Consider the following 14,217-nt stretch of genomic DNA (forward strand, 5'->3'; position numbering starts at 1 on the left):
GAAAGGTTGTCCATTCTTTGGCAATGATAAGCCACATTATTACTTGTGCTAAGCCTTACAATATTTTTGTTATTGTTGCCCTTTTGAAATTATATTGGGTTTGCAGTTATATGTTGCTCTCAGAGCTGATAATCATCCTTCCTAAGCTCCACTTGTTAAAGGTACATAGCCTGGTGCGATCTACTAAGCTACTAATACAGTATTGTGGGGGAAAAGGGGGTTTTGAAAACAAATATACATCAGGAGAAAAAAAAAATCTTAGAGAAATACGTGTTTGGCAAGAAGCAGAGCCAATTATATCAGGATAGTTAAGAAATAGACATGTTGGCTTAACACCAATTGGCATCTGCAAGATATTGCGGGAAGGAAAGAGCTAACCTTATCTCACTTTGACAAAGAAATATAATATGTTTTGCAAAGCATCCCAAAGGAAAGTAACTGATCTTAAGATTATTAACAGTTACCCCCAAGAATAGACTATAAATTTTCTAAGACCATTTGAAGGTACAATGATACTGTCTATACTAGTACAGTAACATGAAAATAAAGGAACTGGAAATTAATAGCTCTGAGGTTAGGTGGCAATGAATAAACCCTGACTGAAATACAATTAAATTACTTCTAATTTTGGAGCTATTTACAATGAAATAATGAGTATTTTAAAAAACATTTTTGGTATGTACAGTTACAAACTCTTGCTATTTTTTAAAAGATTATTTCTCAAAACAGTTGATTATACTTTAAATTTATATAGATAACTTTAAACAGTGTTGTTCAAACTTAATGTGCATATAAATCACCTGGAGATCCTGTTAAAATGTAGATTCTGATTCATTAATCTGTGATGGAATCTGAGATTCTGCATTTCAAACAAGCACTAAAGTGATACTGATGCTTTTGGTTCATGAACCACACTCAAGTAATGAGGTTCTAAACCATAATAACACTTATTACCAAGTTAAATGTCTGTCTTTATCAGTGACCTGAGTGTTCATTTAAGAAGATCTTGGGTGTTTTGCACTGTCATAGGTAACTCAGTATATATTTGTCAAAAAAGTAGACAGGTAATTTATCTACCTTATCAATGTGCTATATGAAAGAACCAGAAGAAAATAATAAAATGTCCAATATTCTACAACTTAACATTTATCTTTTACCTTGGTTGCCAGGAATGCCTTTAGTAAGATCAACTGTCATAGAAATCTTAATTACATTTTGCTCTTGTTTATTCTTATTATTTACATAAGTGATTTTTAAATCGCTTCTGTAGATAACTGCCTTGTAAACAATTAAGAAATGATTAACAATATTGCTTTAACTTCAGATATTTTATTTTATTTACCAGTGAAACAGGAAAGAAAGAGAGAGAGAATGAGAAAGAGAAACCAACATAATCTTAAGAAATATCAGTAATCCTGAGATTAATTTTAATAAATATCAGTATAGCAGTCCTTTTCCCCCTTCAATGACATTTATTTTGATTATTTCCTATGATAGGAATCTTCAAAAATATTTACTTTTCTTTCTTTTAAAACAGAATGGATATTCTAAGAGAGAAAGTAATTCTTTGCATCTCAAGTGATTATTAATATTTCTTTAAGAAATAAATTATTTATGTGTGTGTGTGTGTATGGTGGATTACCTTTATTATGTTATAAACTAAAGTGAAATAAATTTGTGCTTCCTAAGAGACCAAGTGAAAATGAGAACAACAGCAGTTAATCAATTTTGAAAGAAGGTGGCATAAGACAAAGAATTAAAAAGTGTCTGTGAATACTTTATCCAGAACATAATTCACATGGTGAAAAGTGAGAACTGACTATTTCTGAAATTAAATGAGCATATTCCGAATTCTTATTCTTATGGGAATGCAAACAAATGGAAAAAAATCTAATTGATATTTTATCCATATCGTATCTTACTAAATTCAGACTTATACTTTCTTTAAACCACACACATACACACACACACACACACACACACACACACACACACTATTTTGTAAAACTTTTTAGATAAGTGAACTACATTGCAGGCATAGTTTTACATATATACACACACACATATATATGTATACTACATATACTACATATATATACACACTACATAAGAATTGAGGTAGTATACATTATTTTAAATCACTATTGTATGAAGTTAATACTATTTTTGCACATCGATCATCAATTTTTTATTCCAACAATGAAGAGGATATTTTTTGTATTGAAACAAAATTGAATATCTAAAAAATGCTCACATTTAGTCAAATAGTAATCAAAAACTTAGTCATATAATATAGTAAGAAACACTTTCAGAAAAAAAAAATTAAAAGGACTTGCAAATGAAAAAAGTATATTGTAACTATTTCTGCTAATAATTTAATTATAGCTTTTTAAATTGTACATTCAATAACAGTGGTCAAACCGAACTTGCTTTTATCATGCCTAGAATAAAAAGTATTCTTCACAGTTTTTCTAAATTAACAAATCTTATTATATTGTCTATTTGATCCTGAAATAAATTTTGGTTATATATATATTCAGAAAAGAATTTTTTTTTTTCCTACTTTCCTCTACATGAGGAATTCTTTTTTTTTTTTTTTTTTTTTGCAAACAATCATCACTATTACCATGTGTTTGATGGCCCACAGAGCTGCAGTGAGTTAACAGAAAGGCATAGTGTAGGAAAGAGGTTGCCCATGAAAACCCCACCTCTTACTCTTCCTCCTTTTGTGGATATGTTTGTCAGGAGATTACACACTTTGTTCTGCTCCTCACTGCCTTAAAGTTGAGAGAGGCAAGAGCAGTAGCAGAGGAACCCACAGGTTTCCTGGCTACTATGAGTGGGTGGATAAGTCTATATAATTTGAGAGATGAGGATAAGAGCACACTTAAAATTTCTGTAAACATTTTATTATAACATCTAATAAATTTTTAATGAATATTTTGGTCTCTATGTTCCTTAGTCCTTTGTCTTTTAAAATTGATCCAGAACACAGTTTTGTTGCTTTATAGTAGACTCTCTTTCTCCCCCTAATTAAAGCCCACCAATTTTAAAGTCATTATTTTTGTCATATTCACTCATATTTTGTATTTTATATTCAGTACACAGATACACTTTAATTTTAGTATTTGTCATATATTGAATTATAATAAAATATGTTACAAAAACGGTCATTAAATACATTCCACAGCTAGAAATCAATATCTCTCAGAAGTGCAATTTTTTCAAGATTGATTCTTTAAATTGAGTAGCTTATTTTAGATATTCAAACAGTGATGGAGTTTAGATATCATTATCCAAAATAGAAGCAAGCTGAATTACTATATTGATAAACAGTCTGGTAGCTATAAAATGAAATAAATGGGGAAAATAATATATATTGAAGAATGTTTTTTATAATTTATTTTTCTCTATAGATAGAATGATAATTCAATCACTGGCTTTATCTGTCATAAAATATCCCCTTAAGGGCTTCAAGAATGGTACCCAAAGTTTTATGTCTACATCAATAATATGATATATTAAATAACTCTTGGGGGAAAAAGCCATTTTTCATTTATTTCCTTTTTATGACTGTAAAACTAATAGTGAGTATTTCATAGTCAACTTATTTTGAAAAACATTGAAATTTTGTTGAAGATTTAGGTACTTAGGAAGCATCTAGTTATAATATGACTGGCTTTTTTGTTATTCTTTATGTTCTGATGAGTTCGTGTCCTTTGTAGGGACATGGATATGACTGGCTTTTTGTTTAAAAGGTTTGCTTATACACATTACACACTAGTGTTATAGTTTTTGCTTTGTCTTAATTAATTAAGAGAAAGGAGTGGGGAAATTAGTTCGAATTAAATGCCACAAACTTCCATTTCTTTTAAAAAGTGCAGAAATACAATTTCAAATACATGTTCAATCAGGTAAAACGAGTGAAGGTTAAATGATAAACTCACAGCCACTAAAAAGATTTCTGTGTACGTACAATAGCAATAATTTTAAAATTTCCAGAAATCATTCCTGGTATACATTTTAACTGCAGATAGTTTATATCTTTAAGTTATTTAAATTATTGCATGCATCTTTACTGAATTATTATCTTTAACAAACAAAAATTCCCACAGGAAAATAAAGTAACATTTTGAGAAGAAAAATAATTCCAGTACAAAAGAGTATGAAAACTCAATCCAAGGAATATTGAGAGATTAAAATGTGAGTAAGGGTGTCAATTCCATCTCTTTCCCCCTTTAAGGCAATACTTGAACAAAACTTTTAAGAAACTGAAGTAAAATCATTTAGAGAGAGTACATTGCCATCACTGGAAGATCGACCTCAAGTGATTAATGTCATAAATTTTGAAAAATGGTTTATACAATAAAATAACATACAAAACAAAAATGAATCTTAAAGCAAAAATGTGGCATTCATAGTACCAACATAGTAAAACATAGTTAAATTTTGAAACTAAGGAACACGAATGTATATGGGAACCGTTGGTGGTTTTTTATCTCTTCTGTCTTTGTCTTTTCCTTCTTTTCTTATCTGGAAAAATATATTTTATCTTCTGAAATACTTACGAGTGCTTTGAATCACTTATATAATAACAATGAAGTATGTGTTTCAAAATCACTGAACTTTTTTAGAGGAGGAGTTATAGAAATAATTTAAATTTTACCTTTCAGATTTTATACAATTAATAATAATTGACATTACTGAGCCAAATAGACACAGCTTTCACAGACTCACTCTTCACAATTATTGAAATATTTTATATGTTTTGGCTGTCTACACTAATACAATGAAAACAACTTCAATTCATCACATATTTAAATTATACCACACACTGTGCTAAGCACATTTTTTAACATTTATATTAACCTTCCCATGTCCCATCACATAGGTGTTACTCTCCCCTTCTCTATTAAAAAAATCAAAATTCAGAGGAATTAATATATTTTAAAGTCTCACAGTTGACTAAAAAGCAGGGAGGGAGAATCAGGATTCAACAAGAATGTGGCTAATCTCTTTCTCTTCTTATTTTATCACTATCCTTTTGTGGAAGAAGGTAATGGAGAGATAGTGTGTATTTACAGTCAGACTTTTATTACTGCCTTAGTCACCTGTATTTTTCACCTTTAATGTCTTGAGATTCCATGCCAGAGTTATTTTCCACAATGTACTCAGGCATCCACTCATTTTTTCCACCTGTTCATGCCTTCCTTATCTACTCTTACTTGGGTACTGATTCTCATCAATTCTGAATCTTTATTTGTGAATTTGATCCAGTTGGCTCTCCGGATTTGCTTTCATTCAGAATCATTCCTGAATTATAACTCAATTATTCTCTGTTAATATTATAAATGTTTACATATATCTAGTGATTTGGATGACCTCAGTCTCCAAAGAAAGTGAAGTTTTACTTATTTATTCATTTAACAAATAGGTAATGAGAACCTAGTGTAAATGAAGTGCAATTAGAGCCATGGGGATGAAGTGGTGAACAATACAGCTAGGGCCCTTATTTCTAAGAAAATACGCAAGAACTACAGATACCAATAGTCAAATAATTAAAATAATTTCACATAATAATAAATACAGTGAGAAATGCAAATTTGATCATGAAATAGTAGAGAACAATGGGGTTCACTGGGTGCCACTGATGAAAGCGTGGTCAGGAAAAAGCTTCATTGGAAAAATAACATTTGGGTAGAAAAATGTGAACATCATTGTGACTGTGACTGAAAAATAGAGCATGAGGAATAGGTGAGAAGAGGCCTGAGTTTAAAGGTAGCATCCATCAGATCATTGATGTAAGGCCTTATAAATCATAGGGAGAGGCTTAGATTTGATTTTAAGTGGCTAGTTCTATGTTTCAATTGAAACAGTGAATATGAACTGACTCAAGTTTTTAAAAGAGCTGTGTGAAAAAAGGACCATTGGAGTATTATAGGAAAAAAGAAAAAGTGATGATGTCTTGGTCTAGAGATGCTGGAGAGGAAGTGAGGAAAGACTTTGATGCTGGAGATGGGGTATATACCGGTGTAAAAAATTGACATGACTTGCTGAAAGACTGGGCTGGCAGGTTAAGGAAAGACAAGACATCCTCTAAGGCTAAAAAATGAACAAATTGCCCTTTGTGGCACCATATCATTGTTGTGAATCAGCCCGGCTATCTTTGGTAAATTCATTAAGAAATTGACAAGAAAGCAGGAATTCACTGTTTTTGTGGCTTTCCTATTGAATTTTATACAATCTTCTTCATTATAAGAAAAAGTAACATCTATTTCTAAATGAAATTTGGGACATTATTTGAAATCAAACATAAAATTAAAAATATATGTAAAGCTGGGATATTTTTTGATTTTAGGAAAATGTTATATGTTGCTTATTACACATTATCTCCTAAAATGTCATTTAAGTATATTCAAAATGCTGAATCATACATCACTATGAAAAAGCCATATTTTTATGGCTAAATAGGATTTAACAATATCACACAATAGCTTCCTTAATTTTTACAAATGTATACATTGATCGAGAAAGTGACATTTATTCATTTCTACTTTCTTATGCGTCGTAATTATTTGTTTATCACTTTTTCTGTACCAGTTACAATCGGTATCAACTACAATCAGAAACACTAAAATGGCGCTAAAAATTTAAGTGTAGTTATTTAACATGTACTCCAAGAAACCTTTCCTTCTCTCTATAAATAAAATTGATGACCCCACCTGTGACTGCTTATTATTCATGTATTTTAAATAAAAGTTTCCATATGACCTTAAGAGTGCAATAATTATGTCAAATATGTGTACGTTATTAGATTGTAAATAGCTTTCATGCAGAAACTAAGTAATATTCATCTGCTTCACAATTGTGAACACTGTGTAGGACATTTAATAATCATTCAAAATGTGTTGGATAAATGAATGAATGAGTTCTATAACTATTCATACTGTAGCTATCTGGATTAATTAACACTTTTCTGTGATTTATACAGTTTTATGCACAAGCACACAAAGGCACAAATACGTTCAAAGAGCCGTACCTCCCAGAGTAGCAGATAGCAAGAAATGTGTCCCATATTTCTTGATAAGGTTTTCTGTGATTTGCTGAAGGGTAGGTCGACGTCCCAAAAGTCTTATGTTGCGGAAGAATTCAGGGGCAAGAGGCAGAGGAGAGCCAAGGAAATTTCTTCTCTCAACTGCAAGGTTATTTACTTTCCAGCGGCCAAACTCCCTGAAAAGCAAATTTATTTTTATTCATAAATGCGTAATCTATCTGAATGTTTTCATTTGAGAAGTTCACTTGGTAGTTTAGCTGGGGTCAGTACATTACAATTACTCTTGCTTGTAATACTATGTTGTGTGCTAGGAGTAGGAAAAGAAATATTTATAATTTATTTAACTGGAGTGAATACTCTAAAACCAAGTCATGTAAAGAAAAAATAAGCCACCCAAAGTGAACAGCTTCCACCAAGATTTTTTTCCCCAAGAAAATATGTATTCATGAAAATGACTTTATTATGCCTAGAATATGACTATAGAGTTACTAAACTAACAAAATAACTAAAGTATTTTTTTTGTTGCTGTTTTCTATGGTATATTGAAAAAAAAAGAATGATTTATATTCATTATCCTAATGATTTCCTTTCTCTACTCACTTTAGAGTGAGAATGTAAAAACCCTCAGGGGTATTAAGGAGCTGCAGAACTTTAAAAACATCATCAAAAGATAAACCAGTTTTCTTCTTTTTTTTTATTTTTAATAATTATGGTTTACAACATATTTGGAAATCCAAATTCAGCTATTGCAGTTTCTCAAGATGCAAAGTGATTTTATAGATAAATTTGGCCAAGTTAGAAAAAATGAAAGATATGGTTATAAAAGATTTATACATTTTTTAAAAGAATTTATATATTTACACTGAGATAAAATCAGCCTGATAATAAATTAGAAAAGAATTATAGTAAACTGGGTGTGATTTTTTTTCTGAGAAGTGGTCCAATAAAATTCTCAAATGTCACCCATAGGGAAGAACACTTTACTAGGCTTAATACTTCAAGTGTGTTAATTCATATTTATAAAATAATCAAATAAAATGTTGATTAAACACTTTATACACATGTGCCATATTTATTTATATTTTTCTCCAAAAAAATGCTTGCAATGTGCCAGGCTCAGTGCATGATAAGAAATTCATCTACCGATGAGACCCATACTGTCCATCTGAAAGTAGCCTTCTCCTTTTGGAGAAATGTTTAGGAATAAATAAAAAAAGACAGAAAATTAATTTTTAAAAGTTTTAAATTCTGATATTTACTGAGAGATACACATACAGACCACTCTGATGAGAAATATGACTATATGAAGTGTGGCCATATTTTACATTACATGGCCAGAGAGGGTAACTCTGCGGAGACAACAATTAGGCAATATGTGAAATAATAATAATAAATTGCTTGGTGCAAGGAGGCAGGAAAAGGATTGACACAGAATAATGAGGAACAGTGCACATACTTCCAGGACAAAGGGGCATGACCCTGACAGTTTCTAACTATGGATATTTAGTACTTGTGGCACACATTTGACAGTCAAACAACCCATTTTTGTTACTAATTATATGATCAGAATCACTTTCGAATCTAGGGAAGACTTTGGCCTGAACATAAATTAGAAGCTCTTTCATCTTTGAGAAATTCTTGCTGTCTCCTGTAAGAATCAGCTCATCTAAACAGTTTTAATTAGCGTTTTTCTAAAAAGGGTTCTCAAACTTCAGCACCTATCAGAATCACCTGGAAACTTCACGACAGATTCTGATTCATTAGGTATTAGATAAGAGTTAGAATCTGCATTTTAAAAAGACATGCTAGTGCTGCTCTTCTGGTGACCATACTTTGAATAAAACCACTGATATATACAATTTGGTATGTTGCCTTTCAGATCTCATCAAAATGCCATCTTTTCAGTAAATATAGGGCTTTCATAGACTGAATTTATTAAAATGTTCCCTCAAAATTGAGCAAGAATGTCTTTGTTATCTTTATAAGTTGATATAAATTAATTTTTATGCTATTCACTTCTATAATAAAGTTACTTAAATCTGAAGTGTAGGTACATAATAGTAAATGTATAATATATAAAATACATAATATTAAATATATGATATATAAATAAAAATTTAAACATTGAAAAAGATCATTTGAAATAAAATATGTAAGTCCTAAAATTTGATGATATACCTCAAGATATATAGTAATACAAAACTTCTACGAAGATATTTTTATACCATGATCAAAATAATATTTGCTCATTAATTCAAAAATTTATAGGCTTACTCTCATTTAATATTTTAGCTATTGTAAAATGCTTGTAATTTAATCAACAGAGAATAACATAACTTTACCTTAAAGCTGTGACATATATTTTTCAGTGGTTTACAGTGCTAAATTTGTTAACTCAAATATATTCTTAGATTAAGATACAATCTAAGTGAAATAAGTAGACTAAAAAATCCAAGATGATTGATTCAATGGTAATATTTTATATCCTATACAAATGCTTTCTAAAATGCTGAAAGATTTTCGATACATGCTTTTCTAAAGATTTTCTAAAATGCTGAAAGAGTAAATACATGCTAGAAAAGTGCAATTCTATCTTTTTTAACAATTAGTAAATATACAAATATAAATCCATGATCTATTCTGAACCTGATGTATTTATGACTTTCTTCATTTTGTTTCTCTCAAATAAGAACAATAGACATATTACAAAGCAACTAACACAAATTATTTATTTTATGAAATCAGTTTATAAGACTATAATACTGCAGAATCAGCTATTCGAAGAAAATATTGTCTATTCTTTATTATCAACTAATATTATTGTCCATGTTGCTGGCAATACAGATGAACATAAGAAAAATCTATGACCTTGATGGCTCAAAGATTATACAAAGATAAAATATGAATGAATAAATTGCAATTCAAAGGCTTTAGAGTATTTTCTGTGAAAAATACAATTATATAGTAGCTTAGTTAGCCCAACTCCTCTATCCCATTTATCACTGTTCTTTGATATGAATGGACCTAATCCAACTCACTTTGGATATGTTTTCTCTGAAGACCCCAAGAAGACTTCCTGAACAACTTTCCAAAGAGCCTTCTTCAGCTATTAGGTGCTTTTTACTCACTCAGTATGTTAAATTTGTAGTCTCACTTCACCTTCTAATATTTCAAATGATAAAACACTTTGCCACCCCATCTATTAATCTACTATATCTGTCATGCAAAAAACATAAAGAAAGAACAAACTCTGGGGACATCGCTAAACTCAGACTAATTTAATAACTAAGTAATTATAGTTACTGTTAATAACTAAAGAAAATTATTTTCTTAATTTCAAGAAACTTCATCTTCTAGTTTTCTCCCCATATTTTCATATAAAGCATAACGCAAAACACCACACCATTGTGTATATCCAACAAGGTTAGTTTATGTAGAAAACATAAATTTCAAATTGAAATCTAAGAGAGCTCTGATTTCCACTCCACATTTGGTTTGTATTGTCGTGATACATGATCACTGTTACAATCTTTATAAAGTGTTGCTGGAAACTGAGATAAAATAGCAAAATAATCCTAAGAAGTGGTGATATGAGCACTTTAAGTAAAGACAGTCATCTCTGGACAGCCACACTGTAACTAGTAAACATTAAATATGAATCAAAATCCCCAGTGTCACTTTTTCCTGAACACAAGATAAGACATTTACTGATGACATTTTAAGTCACTGTGGCCATGTGGCTTAATCTGGTGAAGATTTGTGAGCATATATGTATAACCTGGTCCATAAGCCCGGGACGTTGATTAGCAACTATAATCAGAATAGCTATGGTCCACATATATCCCTAAAGCTTAACAGGATGAACAAGTGAATGAACTGAAAATAAATTTTGTCATGTAAAGTCATCAAGATTATGGGAGGCTGAGGTGGGAGAATCACTTGAACCCAAGAGGCAGGGATGGCAGTGAACCAAGATCATGCCACTGCACTCCAGCAAAGATTATAGGATTATTTGATTTGCTTATTTTCTAGTAATATAATCTAGTATATCATTACTGATGTAAAGTTTTTGACTCTGGTAAATATTAGGAAGTTAATAAGGAGCTAATGTCTGTATATAAATTGGAACCTAAGGGGTGCAGATTTTTTTTTTCCTTGTTTCCTGAAGATAAGGTTCACCTCAGTTACAACTAGATCATGCATTATTTAAATGCTGGAAAAACAAAGCAATGGAGTGCTGAATTAAAAACATGCTGTTGGGTGTAATTATCATAATGAGAACATTTTACCTAAAGGCATCTCAGGATTTCATCCAGATGCTTTATGTTTATATTAAATAAGAACATTGTTGTATCTAACTAAGTGTTGTATTCAACTTGGAAGCTTCACAGAACGTAACTGTCTTCCCATCATAACGTGTGAAAGTCTTTCAATTAAATAGGCACTATCATTAGAGTTTAATGTAACTCAGTCCCTTTCAAGGCACCACTGTTTTATAGAACACACATACGGGCTATAACCAGTTTAACCAGAACATTACTTTGAAAATATTTTGGGGGATCATACTCTAAGGAGCCTCTATTGGTTTATTAGAATTGTATGTTTGACTGCTAAAAATTCTGATGTGCAATCATCTATTATGTATTTCCACACAATATTTATTTTTCTACAATGTTTATTATAATTGTATCCCTGCTCAGCTTATTAAAAAGGCTGGAAAATAAGAATGACATCATCAAATTTCAGTTAAACGCCTGTCACATAATTGCCACATTGCCATTAACCTTTCTTATTAGCATTTAAATATATACAAATACACAAATGTACTCAGTATATTTAAAATATATTAACTGTCATGATTTCTTTAAAAGTGCACAAATATATTTGGTTTCCTCAAAACACAGAATTTGCCACTGTTCATATTAGAAATTTTGTATTAAATACCAAAGAATAAGAAAGCCAAAATATATTGACAAAAGCAGATGATGCAGTAGCTGAAAAGATTTACCTTTAACTGCTAATTTCCACTAAACGAAGTTGTCTAAAGTCCTATGTGCTATTTTTACATTACTTTTCACATTACTGTATTTGTTGGCTAGTAATTTTATTAATAACCATTAAAATTTTCAGACACAACAGAATCTTAAAATAAATATATTACCTAAGCATTCATGTCTACTGGGAACAAATTCAAAACAAAAATCATAAATTAACTTGTCAAACTTTAATAACAATATTCTAATTACATCTGTAAAATCATACGGATCTTAAGAAATGGCACTAATACCAATATTAGCTTCTCATAATTTTACTGGGTTACTGTGATATATAAAATTGATTTTTAAAAGTATTTTTACCAGCTGGACACAGTGGCTCATGCGTGTAATCCAAGCACTTTGGGAGGCCGAGGCAGATGCATCACTTGTGGTCAGGAGTTTGAGACCAGCCTGGCCAACATGGTGAAACCCTGTCTCTACTTAAAGAAAAAAAAAAAGATAGCCGACCGTGGTGGTGTGTGCCTGTAATCCCAGCTACTCAGGAGGCTGAGGCAAGAGGATCGCTTGACCTGGGGGGCGGAGGTTGCAGTGAGTCAAAATTGTGCCACTATACCCCAGTCTGGGCAGCAGATCGAGACTCCATCTCAAAAAACAAAAACAAAAACATTCTTACCATATAGCTTCAACAGCTCACAAATGACACTGTTTTCCATTAGGCTGGTAAAAGGAAAATGTTTCAAATAGTCTGGATGCCTGTAGCACTGAAGCTAGTGTTTATAAAACAGCTAAATGCTCAGTAATTAGCAAGATAAAAAATCCACTCTCCATTTAGCCCCTTGATACATCAAACTTTTAAAAATAAATTTAATAGGCTGGGCGCGGTGGCTCAAGCCTGTAATCCCAGCACTTTGGGAGGCCGAGACGGGCGGATCACGAGGTCAGGAGATCGAGACCATCCTGGGTAACACAGTGAAACCCCGTCTCTACTAAAAATACAAAAAAAAAAACTTAGCCGGGCGAGGTGGCAGGCGCCTGTAGTCCCAGCTACTCGGGAGGCTGAGGCAGGAGAATGGCGTGAACCCGGGAGGCAGAGCTTGCAGTGAGCTGAGATCCGGCCACTGCACTCCAGCCTGGGTGACAGAGCGAGACTCCGTCTCAAAAAAAAAAAAAAATAAATAAAAATAAATAAATAAATAAATAAATTTAATAGTATTAGAGTTTAATTTTTTTTAAGCTCGGGAAAAATTTTTAGATGATGCTGAAAATTTAGCAGAATGAATCTATGCAAATAAAATACTGGTGATAAAAGTCCAATCATAAATATAACTTATGTAAAATGTTTACATGTAGGATTTCTGAGAAGCACTGATTAATGACTGTTGTATTTTGAAAAAGCTGCCAAACTCAAAGTAGACTACAGAAGACAATTAGCATGACTGCAATAAAAATAACTGCAATGTCAGTAGAACAATAAGAATTAATAGTAGCTGTAACCTCATGACTATCATTGAAATAAAAAAGATGAAGATGGGGCTACTGAGAAAGTGTTAAAGGATTTTCCGGTTTATGGCTGATTATGCACACTTCAAATTCTTAAAATATGTTATAATTTTAGGACTCTGAAATTACTGAAAATAATTTAATTTTATGTTACATAGTTTTAAGCCACTTTCATCGCTTAATAGGATTTTATGAAACTTAAAGAGAAATACAACACAGACACAAGTATATATGATAATATAGAAATTGATTATGCTTGTCTAAATTAAATCACATTTTGAACACTTGTTAGCAAAAGTTTTGTGTAAAAATATACAAACATGCTGTTAATGATCTTCTCATTTGAATAAAGTAAAATATGTAAAAATTTTGCTTAAATTTTGTTTTCTAAAGTTTGATAGTATAGTTTAATTTCTATTACAAATATTATATCAAGTTATCAAAAATACTGCTTAATTACATTCATATAATAATACAGATTAGGTAGCTATTGATCAGTGTAGACCAGCCAAGAGGCACAGACATATCTGAGATAAAATAAAATGAAATATTTAGTCTGTTTTTTTCTGATAAAAAAACTGAATAATTTTATTTTAACATTGATAGTTACAGAAGTAATTCATTATCTTCATTAATAGATGAAAAAAATTGCATTCATGAATAAAT

The 14,217-nt window shown here is 31.0% G+C and overlaps 1 protein-coding gene across 4 annotated transcripts in view; it reads right to left on the bottom strand.

The window, feature by feature from the left end:
- Positions 1 to 14,217, bottom strand: part of LOC105484614 (BMP/retinoic acid inducible neural specific 3) — a 399,147-nt gene that overhangs the window by 190,884 nt on the left and 194,046 nt on the right. For 3 of the 4 annotated variants that reach the window (XM_011746431.2, XM_011746433.3, XM_011746432.3), the window contains exon 3: positions 7,040 to 7,230. The exons of the other annotated variant lie outside the window; for it this stretch is intronic. In XM_011746431.2, coding sequence (XP_011744733.1) covers positions 7,040 to 7,230 — 191 coding nt within the window. The remainder of the gene's footprint in view (positions 1 to 7,039; positions 7,231 to 14,217) is intronic. 4 annotated transcript variants of the gene reach the window in all.

This window comes from Macaca nemestrina, chromosome 1 (genome assembly GCF_043159975.1).
Source record: "Macaca nemestrina isolate mMacNem1 chromosome 1, mMacNem.hap1, whole genome shotgun sequence".
Taxonomy (NCBI): domain Eukaryota; kingdom Metazoa; phylum Chordata; class Mammalia; order Primates; family Cercopithecidae; genus Macaca; species Macaca nemestrina.